Raw genomic sequence first — 14,524 nt, forward strand, 5'->3', positions numbered from 1 at the left:
TTGAACTAGAGCTATTCATGCACTTACATGATTTGTGAATACCTGAAGTGCATGACTAGTGCTGGCTGCTCTTGCCACTGCGTTTGGTTCATACCTTGTCCTGAGACTGGTATCAGCTGAAGTTTGGGGATTAATATTTTCCTATTTTGCACAGGGATCTGGTGGATGAAGCTAAAAATTATCTGCTGTTGCCCCAAGAGCGGCCACTGATGCAAGGACCAAGAACTAGACCGCGCAAACCCATCCGCTGTGGAGAAGTGCTCTTTGCAGGTGTGCTGGCTTAGGTCGGGAGGCTCAAGTCTGGGTTTTCTGGTGATAGTGCTTCCGTAAGGCTAGTCTTTAAAACATATTTCTGAAGTGACCTGTGCGTTAATAATTTGGAGACTTAATTTGCACTTTCTTACTTGTGTGATTTCTTTGGTACTATGGATGCTGCAGTACTTCCAAACTTATGTTAATCCTCTTGAAAATCACATTCTGACTTCTAATTATGATTCTCAAAATGAGTAACTCGGAGATGGAGTTACTGGGTTAAGGCTGACAAAATCCAGAGGGATTATTTGTACCAGACACATAGACAGTGCATGAGCTCCGTGCGTTGTTATGATGCTGTTTCTTGGTTTTGGCTCCTACAGTGGGAGGCTGGTGTAGCGGGGACGCAATTTCCAGTGTCGAGCGCTACGACCCTCAAACCAATGAGTGGCGGATGGTGGCTTCCATGAGCAAAAGACGCTGTGGTGTTGGAGTCAGTGTTCTGGATGACCTCCTCTATGCTGTGGGAGGCCATGATGGTTCCTCTTATCTTAACAGTGTAGAAAGGTAGGTTTCTGTAAGGCCAGTGTGCAAAATGTTAACCTTGAATGTTTAAACCTGGGTGCAGCCTCTTAAAAATGAGTTCATTTTGCCAGCTGTGTTCTTGTTCTGCTGAAAATCTGGAGTTATCTACATTTCCTCCTCCCTTGCATACCCCTTCAGTGTTGTGTTGGTCCACTGCTGAACTGGGACTTCATGCATAAGAGCTTGTGTCATGTTATCCCCAGGTTAATGAGACAAGGTGTAGCCTTTGGGATAAGGAAGGTGATGGGTCTGGGTATAATTGATGGGAGAGGTGATGATCCTGGTTAATCGTCTTTGCAATTACTGGTTTGTTTTCAGCATTGTTGAGGAAGGTGAGGTTACAGTAAGCATTTCTTAGATGTTGAGGGAAAGATCCTGGAATTTTATTGCGCAGTGGTAACCAGAGAATTAAGAAACCTTGCAAACACACAGAAGAAGGAAAATAGATCAGATTTAGACCTGTGAAAGACATAAACAAGCTTTGTCAAGCTTTCTGTTTCTGGGAGCTGCATATGGCAAGCTCCATGCCTAAAAGCCACATGACTCTGGCACTCTTAGTACCCTAAATCTCAGCCCTGTAAGAAGTCCAATGAGCTACACAAACATCTCCTTCCTCCTCAAGCCTCAGCTTCTTCCCACATACCTCCTTGCATACTCCCAGCTTCCCAAATCACGAGCCTAGCCTTACATCTCATGTCCTGTAGTTTTCTCCTATGCCTCATCTTTCCTTGACTCTGGATTCCCAAGTCTGTGTGGTTCCTTTGTCTTTTATCTTGATGTGCAGGTCCCAGTGCTGGCTGACTTCCTGTGTGAATGGCAAAAAGAGTTACTGGGCTCTTTGCATAGATGCAAGTTACCACATGTCAGCCAGTCCCTGGTAACCTGCTGACTCATGAACTGAACCTTTGATCTTCAGTTTGAATCATCTCAAGCTGCAGTTTGAACATCCCTGGAATAACATGGATTAGATATGTTATATCTCTTCAGGGGTTTTATCCAACTCACAATAACTGTGTTGCAGCTTAAGCTCAAGATAGGCAAGTTTCACTGCCTTAGTAGTTCCCAAGCATGGGAGAGTCTGAAGCATACCTAGGCAAGCAATTTGTGCCGTTTGGTGTGTTTCTCTAGGTACGATCCGAAGACCAATCAGTGGAGCAGCGATGTGGCCCCCACCAGCACCTGCAGGACCAGTGTTGGAGTAGCAGTTCTTGGGGGCTACCTCTATGCTGTGGGTGGCCAGGATGGAGTCTCTTGTCTCAACATTGTGGAAAGGTACTTCTAAATTTAAAAAAAAAAAAAAAGCGGGGCACAGGGAGCAGAGGGTCTCTAAGAAGGTGTGGTCGATGCAGATGAGCTGGAGAGGAGGTAAGTACTGTACAAATCTTACGGGGATTTTTGTTTGGAGAGAATAAGGTCGTTCTTCCTGCCCCTTCGTGAAGATGTCAATGCTTCACTAAGCTTCGGTGTTTGTTCTCTTGCCAGGTATGATCCCAAAGAAAACAAATGGACTCGAGTGGCTTCCATGAGCACCAGGCGTCTGGGAGTTGCAGTGGCTGTGCTAGGGGGCTTCCTCTATGCTGTGGGAGGCTCTGATGGGACTTCTCCTCTCAATACTGGTATGCCTTTTGCTATCCCTCGTTGCAGTCAGCACTTGTCATTGTCCTGCATGTCCTTAGTGTCCCCAGATGGCTGTTGAACAAATTAGTCATCAGTTTGCTGTGGTTTTTCTCCTTTTAAATGTGATTTTTACCATACAGTAACTCACTCTCTATGCTTGTGAGCTGCTATTAGCTGGTTGGGTGTTATTTTTCTTTCTCGATGCTGCATTTGGCAGTGTCCCCTGAATAGAATACTTTGATCATTTGCATAACAGTTGCAAGTGCATCTTTTTTTCCTGCAGTAGCCCTTTTCTACTGTAGGAGGGAAGGTGCCAAAGGTAAAACTACTGCAAGATGGTAATGCAGGTCAGTTTGTAGCATTGCCAGTTCGCTCTTGAGTGAAGGTACTGTATGCGATTGTAGGACTGGAGAGAGAATAGCAAGCCTTTTATAGAGGAAAAGCGTTGGAGTGAGAGAGAACAAACTGGTTCATCATGTTTTTGGTGTGTGGAATTTTCAGTGTCTTTACAGATTGAGCAGTACTTTGGATGCAGGTTCAAAAGTGCTAACCCCCACTGCCTGTCAACCCTGTTGTCCAAAGATGTGTCCTTTCCCCTGCAGTGGAACGCTACAATCCCCAGGAGAACCGCTGGCACACAATTGCACCTATGGGGACGAGGAGGAAGCACCTGGGCTGTGCAGTATACCAAGACATGATATATGCTGTGGGTGGCAGAGATGATACGACAGAGCTCAGTAGTGCTGAGAGATACAACCCTCGAACCAACCAGTGGTCTCCTGTTGTGGCCATGACATCCCGCCGGAGTGGAGTGAGTTTGGCTTGGTTTGCTTCTCTGTGCTATGCATAATCATGTGATGAGAGCACTGGGGAGTGTTGTCTTGGGAGGTTTCTCTCTTGCTTCCTCTGTACCTTCACCTGTCATCTTCTGCGAGGGGAAAGGTTTGCAAAAAGTCAAAGCTCTTCAGCAACTAGAGAGTGAAGTGGTAGTCATGTCATGCCATAGACAGCTGTTTCACATGCTTGAGGATGGGGAAATGGAGTCGTCTGAGGGTCTTTTTTAAAAGTTTTGGACTCTTATACAGAGTCAACTACTTAAGCCTGAAACAGAGGAGTTTGTTGGTTTTTTACTTGGTAAATTAGCCATACTTGTCATGAGGTGCTACTGGAGAACAGTATCAACATTTATACCTGGGTCTCATCCTGCAGTGCACTTCAGATGAATTAGGAGGTGAACATACCTACTTGTCCAGAATAAAGAGCTGGGAATCTGGGCAAGCATGTGTTTAGATACGGACCTCAGTAAAGTCTTTTCATTACCTTGAGATGTGTGGGAACAGGGTTTCTGGTCTTTTACTTAGAATGTGGCCTCTCTTCATGGAATCCTCTCAGTACGGGGAGTGACAGCATGTTCTCGTCAACTGCTGAGCTTCCTGCTTTCTGTAGACATGTGAAGAAAAGATTAACATAGTGTTTTAAGTAGTCATTGTGTTTGGGCAGATGCAAATATTATGAATATTTATCATTGGGTACTGGATTATGTAGTAAAGAGTGGATTAATTCTGTCTGCATGTTAGTATGTCAGTGTCTGGTGAGGCAAGTATGAGTCATAATTTGAGCAAGTACTGATGTTGGAAGCAGAGAATACATATTTATTTCCATCCTCAAAGCATATAGTACACTGTCCAACACTTTCATCTCAGTTACTGATTAGGCGTTGACTTTTCAGGAGCTTCTTCTGTATTTGCTTTCTGCAGAAACTGCTAAACAGATGCATGTGTATCTGCAGCCCTCCTGAGTTATTTCTAACTTCCTCAAAACCAAAACAAGGACCATTTTCCGTTGTGCTCTTGTCATCTTTTCTCTGTTATGCCGTGAGATGTTTTCACTGGAAGTGATCTTTCTAAACCACAGAACTGTTTGAGATTTCAGTGATTTTGTGCTTCAACAGAAAGTCAAAATAGAAAGACTGGAGGCCAAGGTGCTTACAGATGATCCAAGCCTCAGCCCAAGAGGAGCGGGCCAGGGGCTTACATATGGTTCTCTTAGTATAAGCAAGCGTTGGATGCTGTAGGCTGCTAGATATTCTGGTGCATGCGTGTGATACTTTGTGAAGAATTTCAGTCCAGGTCATAATAAGTTTTGACTGATAAAGGCTCAGGTTTTCATGTATCTATTATCATGCAAGCAGTTCTAGTTCTTGTAGCTGGTGATAAGGAGAACCTTCTGCTTTTTCTTTCAGAAATTTTCTATTTTGAGATATGTATTTAACTTTTCATGTCTTGTTATTTTTTAGGCTATTTTTATTTGTCCTTTTTCCCAAAAAAACCACAAACCTCTACTGCAGGCTGCTTTTCACCAAACATGGTTATTTAATCCTTTTATTAGTATTTTAATTTTAACTCTTCAGGACATCCCTGCTAAATAGCTGCTATCTGTGATGGTTATTTTGCAGGTTGGCCTTGCAGTGGTGAATGGACAGCTAATGGCAGTGGGTGGTTTTGATGGCACAACATACTTGAAGACCATTGAGGTGTTTGATCCAGATGCTAACACCTGGAGGTAACTTCACTATTTGACTGTTTCAAACTGAGCTCCGGCTGTAGCTGCTGTCACCTAGCTGGAGCTGTCCCAGCCAAATTAGGCATGTGACGTACACCATAGCGAAGAACTTGGTTGTGGTAGCCAGCATAGTGTTCACATTGTGGCTTGTTGGCTTGTGTGAAAGTGTAAGAAAGAGAATCACATTGAAGAATATACCAATATGCTATTTACCTACAGCATCCCTATGACTATGGCAGTTGAGAAACATTTTCTTGCAGATTTCTGCTTGAATTCCAGCCACTGACTCCATTTTAAATAAAATGAGAGTGAGTTTTCTGTAGTGTTCCTATCCGAGTATCCCAACAGATTTAACCAACCCTTAATGAAGAAAATTACGTTGCATCTTGCAGGTAGAAAAATGGTGTGTAGATAGGTTATTGAGACCCAGAGAAAATAAATGATTTTGCAGGCTTGTTGAGTGGCAAGGAAAAGGTCATACAAAACCTAGTTTGGTAATTTTGGTGCTGCTTTTGAACATAACAAAAATGGACCACGCTGAGAGGGGTATGCCGCTTCTCTTTATTTTGGGCTGAGTCTGTTCTGCTTCCTGACAAAACTAAGCTTGCCCTTAGCAGAAGGAGCTCACAGTTATGATGTAGAGTTCGGCCTACTCATTTTTTTGCTCTCAAGCTGAGGCTCTGATTTCCAGATCCTTTTGGAGGAGCTGAAACAGAACATTCAAGCATTCTTACCCTTTAAATCTGCAAGACAGCAATTAGAGGAATTTAATCTGATTTACAAACTGAGAGAAATAATATGAAATTGCCAATCAAAAATACGTGCTGAACAGAATGGCTATTTTTCCTGTTTCTTTGCTAGTCATAACTACACTTGAAAGTAATTGCCAGTGTATTTATTCCCAAATCTAATTAGTATAATATTTCAAGCTCCAGTCTGTATTCTTGCTGCTTTAGTAATCTGGCAAGCGTGGGGAATAGGAAGAAATTAATGTTCTTATTTCTTCCAGCCTAGTAATACTGGTAGATTAACCTTTTCCTGCTGAGATAAGCTGCCGTAAGAAGCAGTGGAGGAACTTCCCTTTGAGCTATGGACAATGCCTTTTTAACTGCTGAGAAAACCAGTTGAGTAGGGACTAATATGTACTTCATATTCCTTAGCTGAATGGTTTCAGCTGCTTCAAGTGACAGTAGCAATAATAAGATGTCTGGAGTTAGGAGTTACTGCCTGGGCTGGCATTCACAGAAGTTTAGGAGGCTGTTCAAGGTATTAATTAGCTTGTGGGTTTCTTCTCGCACTGAATTGAGTATAGCTGATCAACATCTGTGGTCTTCTCTTTCTTTTATTTGCTGACCTTTTTGCTCTGAGGGATATTTTTTATTTGTGTAGCCTGGCCGAGAAATGCTTCTGACGCAATTCAGGTTTAATAAATTGCATTGGTATGAGTTGTTTGAAGAACTTGCTGCTCCTGTGTCTGCCAGCAGACTTCAGTGGCACAGAGGGGAATATGCAGCTGAAGTGAGTAGGATGCTGGAGTCTACAGGGATTGGATTTCCATATGAAATGCAGGCACAATTTCAGTAACATATTTGGGAGAAACAGATGGTGCTTGGGCTGTGTTGTATCTTGGTTGGATCAGCTGAATTTAGAGTATTAGAAATACAAAAAATCAGTTGAATTGAGAGTAGCAAACCTAGCCTTGCTCCTGTGCTACCCAAAATGTAGCCCAAGGTCAGCTACAGCCCACAAAGTACTTCTGTCTTGTGCATTACGAGGCAGGGAGAAAGCAAGTGATTACTCAAGTAACAGAAATCTGAGGAGTCGAAATGAGAAGCAGTTTCTCTTTTGAGAGAGAAAGGCATGAGCAAATGCAGCTGTTTATCTTGGAAATATGAAGGTGATTGCTACCCAACTTCATGTCATGGTCCACTTTAACCAGAGGTTACTAATGGTGTCATTGTGCTCACAACGGCTGGTTCAGTCTTTCCCATGGTAGTTCCATGAAGGAGCTGACTGAACCGGTGTGACCACTGAAACCTTGTCTTTGCAGGTTGTATGGTGGGATGAACTATCGGCGGCTGGGAGGAGGAGTAGGTGTTATCAAAATGACACACTGTGAATCCCATATATGGTAAGCATCAAGAGGGAGGGAGACCCCTTGGTTCTCATTCCTAGAAAAACCTGAAGAGACTTGTTGACACTGGACCTCTTTGCAGCTCTAGTATGAACGGTCTAGATCCAACGTAACTCTTTGGCTGGTGACTCTTTCTATGGAATTTTAAAAATGACTTCTGTGAGAGTGTGCCCAATGGGAGACCACGTTGTCAGACTCCAGGGAACCACTGGACAAAAGTAGAAGTGTTGCTTTATGTCCATATTTTTTCTAAATAGTCTACATTTTTTAATAAACCAAACTGTAAAAGTTATTGTAGCATAACCAATGCTGATGTAGAGACCACGTGCTATACTGGGAGTCTGGCAAGGAGAGGAGGGTTTCTTGCTTTCCCTCCCTGCTGTGAGCAGTGGATGTGGCAGCTGTGTGGTGGGCGAAAGGGGAAAGTGATACAGAAAACATTGCTTTTGCCTTATTTACAGAGAGCTTCAATAAAAAGTACTTGACCTGCAAGGTGCCACCTTAGCACAGAAGCTTTTCTGTGCACAGAGTATATTTATTTTTTCATTTAATTTGTATCATGTATTTTCTTTGTATTGCTCACAGTGATAATTCCAGCTTTTTATATATATGTGTGCATATATATATGTATTTTATATATATATATGTGCATGTGCGATTTGAGTTTTGACAAAGCTGGTGGTCAGGGCAGGGCTATGTCCTGCTGGCTATTGTGGTTCCAACCCTTGTGGTATGTTTTAGGGTCTCTTAGAATACAGGAGAGCTATGAGGATGGGTGCCCTGAATATCTTTTCAGTCTTGCTGGAAGCAAGAAGTAGAACTGGAACTCTCATCTATTGACTGAATCAGTGAAGTGCCCAGAAAGGGTGAGAGTGAAAAGGAATTCAAATGATGCCTTTTTACTGTACAGTGTATGGTACAAAAGTTCACCTTTTGTCTCTCCCCTCCCCTGTATATGAACCTAGAAACAACTAGTTGTTGCTCACTTAGGAAAACCTTTTTCTCACGTTGCCTGCTAGATAGCAGTTCTTGTCTGAAGCTGGGATGCAGGTATCATCTGTTAATTCTGACTAGCCTAGATCAACACTCACTTCTCAGGTTCTTGCTAGAACAGCAGACCCACAGTCAGCTGCTGTTGGAAAAAGCTTAGACCAGCATCATCTTAGCTGCCCTCCTGCCTCTTGTCTGTGTGTCTAGAATTCCTGTTGTAAAACACCGACCATGATGAGATGGTACCCTCCCTTTCAGTGATTTTTATGCACTTTCCTGCTCTAAACACACACAGGCAAAGGTATGAGGCTCATTAAGGAGTCTGAAGGGGAGGGACTGTTTGCTGGCACTGTGAGTAACTGTTGTGTCTCAGTGACTGCAGAGGCACCCAGGGGTGGGGGGAGAGGAAGGAAGAACTACAGACTCAAAGGTTCTGATATGTTTGTCCTGTAATTTCTATCTAGTGTGAAAGAATGATCTTTTGCACTTGATACAACTTTGGACCTTAATAAATCTAATTTTAAAAGAGTAACAGGTGAAAAAAGCAGTGCTGGTATCTTAAGTTAACTTCATAGTTTGATTCATGTAACTCAGCATTTTAACGTGCTTGAATATAGTAAAAATTACACTACAGTAATAAATGGGTCATTAAAACTTTTTTAAAAGCCCCTTTTCCCCTAAAGGTCGGTATTCTTGTGTTTACATATGGAGATCATTTGCACCTTTACAAGGAAAACAAGTATTCTGTAAACAAATGTTTACATGTATCATTGATGCTTTTTTCTAGCATGAGTAACTTGTATAAATAGTGCTATCTTAATAAATTTCTTCTATGCTGTTTTTTGTTTGTTCCTTTGGGTGAAAGCAGTGGACTGTACTTTTATACAGTTTGTGTGAACATAGATGCTGGTTTTTTTTTTTCCAATACCAATCTGAGTAAAACCACCTTAAAACTCTGCTGATTAGTGTCACCCTCTGGTGTAGAAGCACATCATTCAGAACCAGCTTTTTCTGGAAGAAAATATCTGTGCAATCTGCCTCAGTCTAGCTCTGTTGACTTAGCTGCAGTTATCAATGAGGGCTACACCCCAGTTTGCAGATAAGCATGGAAAAAAAGGAGAAAGTAGCTTTTCATTTCAGCAGTACCTTACAGCTAGGCAGTAGTAGATACCACACAGCAGCAAAGTACTGCTCTCGAAAGCTGAGTATGGCTGTAGTTCATATACATATGCCATTACGCTATTAGTCTGTGTTCTTAAGGCAAGAAGAGGTTAAAAGAAGCTATACAGAATTTTGTTTTTTTGAGATTACTTATGCAAATTTGTTGGAAAGATCTGAGCATTAGAATTAAAACTAAGCTGTGGGTGTAACAGTCCTGTTTTCAAATCAAATACAGGTGCCAGTTATGTCAGACCTCCTACTCCTGCTTTACCCAGTGTTCCTCTGAATCGAGATAGCAAACTTTGTCTAAGATGTTTCATAAAAGGAAAACTAAAGCACCAGAAGTGATAGCTTAAATAGCTGCTGAGCTGTCAAGACCTTCAGAAGATTGTTTAGCTGCTTCTACCAGGGTAAGAGTTATCACTTTACAGATTGCAGCCTTTACAAGCAAAAATAATCTGTCTTCAACTAGTAAAAAGAAACTAAAAACAAGTGCATGTTTCTTTGGCTAATTCTAGAAATAGATTCTTAAAAGTAGATTAGGAACTAAGCATGCAATAATGTCATGTTAGGCAGTTACATATTTGCATGGCTGGTTCATGTACATGTTGCTGGGGAGAAGAATGAAGAATATTTTTACTGACAGCTGACAAAAATCCTAAAATTATGTGGTTGGCCAAAGAAGGAAAAACTTGCATCCCTGCTTAGGGGGAAGGTCACAGCACAAACTCATCAGACCTTAGATATGCTGCACAAGTGTGAAGCTATTACAAGTGAATTACATAGGAAACTAGACTAAATTTTGCTGCTCGCAGAATTATTTAATAGGTAATAATGAGTGGTTTAATCACATATGCTGTAGTTGGAAATAAGCACCAAACAAATATATCAGGAAAATATATCATCAGGCAGAAGTGGTCTTTATCGGTCATCTACTAGCAAAAGATGGCAACTACTTATTTCATACTGTAATACAAAGATCATAACACTTAGCATTTACTTATTCTACTTCCTTTCTGCTTATTTAAGCTATAACCAGGTGCAGTTCACAAGTGCTCTGAACTCCTACCTGCTGTAGAAGGAGAAATCTAATATACAATTGCAGCACCCACAGCTCCAGCCCCAAGAGCTCTCTGGTGTACAACACTGCAGTCCAGGGCAACAAAAATCAGGCAAAGCATAGTAAATACCTAGCTTATACAAAGACCTCAGTTTCTATGTGTGAACTCGTCTGAGAGGACCAACAGGCTGGATGCACAAAGCAGTGGTCAGACTCATGCTGTTCACCTTAGCCCAACTGGGATGTAGATGAATTCTTTACAACTGTTACCAGCTGGCCTTAGAAGCTAGCTGTGGGTTGTAGAGCATGCATCCTTTCTCAGGTGTGCTTGACTTTACTGTTGAACCAGTCTAAATGCAGTTACAGTTTAGGTAAGACCTGTGTAGCTTAGGCTGTCTAGGTAAGTGAAAACCAAACTGCTATTTGACACAACAGAAATAACCTGTCAGTAAGTTGCATCCAAGAATTTCCAAAGTTTAATCTCCTAGCCCCTACCTGATATCTACACATAAACAAACAGAGCAACTACGATAAAACAAAGGTGCTTAATAAGCTATTAGAAGTTTGTACTGTGGCTCTTCTTTAGGGCAAAATGTCTGCTTGTCTTTGCTGTGCATGACGTTGAGTTACAGCAGGTTACAGGAGTTAGAGTCCAACTTTGGACAGCCAGCATGAAAGGAAAGAAGATGCTGCACAAGTGAGTTTCCAAGCGGTTTCTCAGCATACATCTGACATTAGGTCTTCTTAGCATGAAGACTTGCTGAAATGACTCTCACTGTATCTGAGAGATTGCTAGTTCTGTCAGGAGCATCAGCACTCCAGTCAGGTATTGGCTTTGTAGAAACTGTAAGAAAGAAAAAAAGCATGTCAAAACAAAAATGGCAGTTGCCAGATTTCCATACTCTTAAATGCTTGGAAACCAACTACCATGTGTTCCATGTGATCAGTCAGCTGGTCTGTTGTTTGCAAGGTATCTTTGCTACTATTTTGACCCCAGATACGAAGAAAACACACATGCCTGCATGCTGCTCCTTTCAGAGCCCTCTGACTTCTGCTCCCATCCTGTGTGAATGCCCTGCTCGCACTCCAGCTTTGTGCAAGGTGAGAATCCTAGCACTTCTGCTCCTTGGGCTACCTCTGTAGGAAGGCCAGGAAAGAGTCTATGCCAGTTTCCTTGAATACCCATATTTTTCCATAGTGAATATGTCTGACATGAACTCATCCCCATTATGGAAGGGCCATAACTGAGTTCCAACACACATTCCAGAAGAGAACCCTTCTTCAGAAAGCCTACTCAATTGAGTAGCTCTTGTGTGTACTTCTGACATGAAAAGTATTCAGCCAGTTTTAAACTACTACAGCTAAAACTAAGCAGTGTAACACTAACATTTAGTGGTTTGCAGTTGCCCTACCGAAGGCCAAAATTATTAAGAGATGCTTCCCAGCAAAGCTTATTTTCTTTCATTTGATGAACTCATGCTCCAGGAAGGAGGTGAGTGGAGTCCCCGTTTAAGCCTCTAACATTCCCTCTCTACCCTGAACAATGGAGTCAGCACATCATAGATTAAATTTAAGCAATTGCATATTTACACAAACTGTTCTTTAATTCAGAAGACAGTGTTGTATTCCTTGAAGAAACTTCAGGAAGGATTCATCCTCCATGGTTTTAAAGCATATTAGAGACACCTCTACAAGAGAGACCAGCACCTTTATGAAAAGGGTTAGAAGGGAAGTAGTTTTAAGCAAGATGTTTTGACTCTTAAAATCATCCATCTCTTAGCTCACCCCCACACCAGTTATTTCTACATAGCAGATTAATTATAATTGTCTTTTGTCTGTGCCTTTGGAACTGCACTACTAGAAAGCTAATTAAGGTTTTTTATTAAGTTGGGGATCTTTTTAAGCCTCAGTTTTGGGCAATGGGCAAAGAAACTTTAGTGTTCGTACCCCAGCTAATATACCTATTTCTGGCCTGAGACTAAGGTTAGTAGCTTCTGCTGCAATACAGTAGTAAAATACTGTATTGATAGCTGCCCAACTCCAGAACTAAGTATGACTAATAAAAGCTGAGCGCTTAACAACTTGTAGGAAATCATGCATAAGAAACACGAAACCTTCATTTTTAAGAGTAAGGCATTTCTAGACAGGTAAAGCTATTTTATTTGTCCAGCATTAGTTAGGACAACATGCTACTTGAAACCTCACCTTTATAAACCCGTCGCAGTGTGCTGAGGCAATGGCTGTAGAAACCTTCACCAGTTTTGTGGCTGACAAGCGGATCTTAAAGTGTCTGTGGAAGTGAGAGTAAAGGCAGTCCATAAAGACATCCACCTCTTCTTGAGTGATCTCTCCTGGAGTTTTTTGGACGGTGTCCCACAGATCTTTTGCGTCCTCTGGATGAATGGCATACAAAATATCCAGAGGCTGGGGCAGAGAGGGCACAGAAAAAACAAGTTCCAGGGCAGACGCGGTTTTGTCCACTTTGCATCCAGTCCACATAGCTGCCATCCAGCTGAGGTTGAGAGGGCTGATGGCTAAACGGCGGAAGCAGCAGTCAAAAGTCTTCTGAAACCAGCTTCCAACAATGGACGTGTAACTCTCTGCCCCATTAGCAAGAAACAGAGGTAAACAAGTGAAGTCCTCTGGCACACGCTCGGAAAGATCATCTCCAGACACGCAGCAGAACCAGCCCGACCATAGCAGTTTCTCTTCGGAATTTTTTCGAGAGGCCGATGATCTCGAGGAAAGCTGGGATGGGGAAAAGAAGCATTTGACTTTAACCAAATTTTTTTTTGCTTTATCATTTCAAGGGTTTGGTAGATTTTTCTCAGGACCTCTTGTGCAACATTCTTTTCTGTCAAGCTCATACAGTTACTCAGTCTCCACTACAGGCCTAAAAGGTGCAGGCAATTCTGGTGAAAACAGTGGGAAAAGCACTTTTTACTTTATTAGGAACAGTCCTGAAATCCGACTGCATGCTGCTTAAAAAGAGCCAGTCCGTGGTACATCCTATGACCACTGCCATACTGAACTTGGCATTTCAGCAGCATCTTTCACCTGAGACAAAGATTTCAGAAATACAAATTAGACTTGAGCTGTGGCCAGGAGGTAGGATTATCCCAGCTTGATCCAGAAAGCTCGAGTTCTCACAGTAAATTGACTACTGAACTAAAAAAAAAAAATCAGACAAAAATTGCTCCTTAAAGTCTTACTCTGATCTTACCAAAAAGTTCAACTCAAAAACTGCAGTTAAACGTACCCATTGCTCATGAGATGTTCCAGTTAAAAACAGATGGGACTCATTTTCATTAGATTTCAATAGATACTATAGTAGATATTCCATACAGCTAGGCTTTAGCATTATGGGGTTTTTTTAAGAGACAGAGTATTTTCTGACAGCAAAAGCAACTTGTAAAACGCAAGCCTGAGTGAGAAGACTCCTCACCTGCACGAGAACCGCGGCCTGGTCTTGGTCGCTGCCTCTCAGGTCTGGGAGGCTGGAGACGGCCACCTTGATGTCCAGCTCCACCCCGACTTCCACCGCCAGCCCCTTCTGCTTCTCGGCGGCGATGAAGGCACCCAGCAGCCTCCCGTAATCCCTCAGCCGAGCCCCCGAGAACCGGTACAGCGGGGTCACGCTGTAGAGGGTCCACTGCTTGCGCAGGAGGAACGCTGTTTGCTGGGGATCGACGTTTTCCTAAAACGAAAAAAGGAAATAATGTTAAACTCCAACAATAAGGGCAGCGTCCCCCTTCAGGGGCGGGTTTCCCTCCTGGGAGCGGTGCGGGGAACGGAGGGGAGCGAGCTCGGCCGCGGGACGGGGGCCGGGGCCGAGGGGAGGCCCCAGGGCCCCGGCCCTACCTGGGAGCGCGGCGCCGGCGGGAGCAGGCGCCCGCTGGGGCTGAGCCCGAACCGCCCCTGCGCCCGCCCGAACGGCGGCCCCCGCGACAGCCGCCCGATGCTGGGCAGCGTCCGCGCCGCCCCCTCCACCGACTCCATGGCCGACAGCCGGCGCCGCTCCCCGCCGGGCGCCGTTTGAACCCCCCTTCCCGTCAGCCCCCGCGGCGCGCTGGGCCCGGCGCCGCCCCGGCCGCCATGCTTGTGGCGGGCGGAAGGGAGGGCCCTGCGGTCTGGCCGTTCTGCCGCGGCGCAGGGCGAGGAAA

The 14,524-nt window shown here is 43.4% G+C and overlaps 2 protein-coding genes across 6 annotated transcripts in view; one reads left to right on the forward strand and one right to left on the reverse strand.

Annotated features, from left to right (window-relative positions):
- The window catches only part of KLHL20 (kelch like family member 20), a 28,487-nt gene extending 16,861 nt beyond the window's left edge, over positions 1-11,626 (forward strand). The window contains exons 4-12 of one of the 5 annotated variants that reach the window (XR_012764207.1): positions 155-270; positions 636-819; positions 1,966-2,109; positions 2,320-2,453; positions 3,057-3,265; positions 4,910-5,016; positions 7,067-7,147; positions 9,537-9,711; positions 11,400-11,626. Coding sequence is in view for 4 of the 5 variants with exons in the window: in XM_075422489.1 (XP_075278604.1) it covers positions 155-270; positions 636-819; positions 1,966-2,109; positions 2,320-2,453; positions 3,057-3,265; positions 4,910-5,016; positions 7,067-7,147; positions 9,537-9,597 (1,036 nt within the window). In the remaining variant the exon portion in view is untranslated. Of the gene's footprint in view, positions 1-154; positions 271-635; positions 820-1,965; positions 2,110-2,319; positions 2,454-3,056; positions 3,266-4,909; positions 5,017-7,066; positions 8,965-9,536; positions 9,795-11,399 lie in introns of those variants that run through there. The other 4 variants (XM_075422489.1, XM_075422488.1, XM_075422490.1 and 1 more) reach the window with 4 other exon arrangements.
- CENPL (centromere protein L) lies at positions 10,111-14,360 on the reverse strand. Its single transcript, XM_075422492.1, has 4 exons — positions 14,223-14,360; positions 13,807-14,058; positions 12,567-13,109; positions 10,111-11,205 (listed from the first exon to the last, which is right to left on the reverse strand). Exons 1-4 carry the CDS (start codon positions 14,358-14,360, stop codon positions 11,134-11,136), a joined length of 1,005 nt encoding a protein of 334 aa, XP_075278607.1. The 3' UTR covers positions 10,111-11,133.
- Positions 14,361-14,524: the final 164 nt, after the last annotated feature.

This window comes from Opisthocomus hoazin, chromosome 6 (assembly GCF_030867145.1).
Source record: "Opisthocomus hoazin isolate bOpiHoa1 chromosome 6, bOpiHoa1.hap1, whole genome shotgun sequence".
NCBI classification, from domain to species: domain Eukaryota; kingdom Metazoa; phylum Chordata; class Aves; order Opisthocomiformes; family Opisthocomidae; genus Opisthocomus; species Opisthocomus hoazin.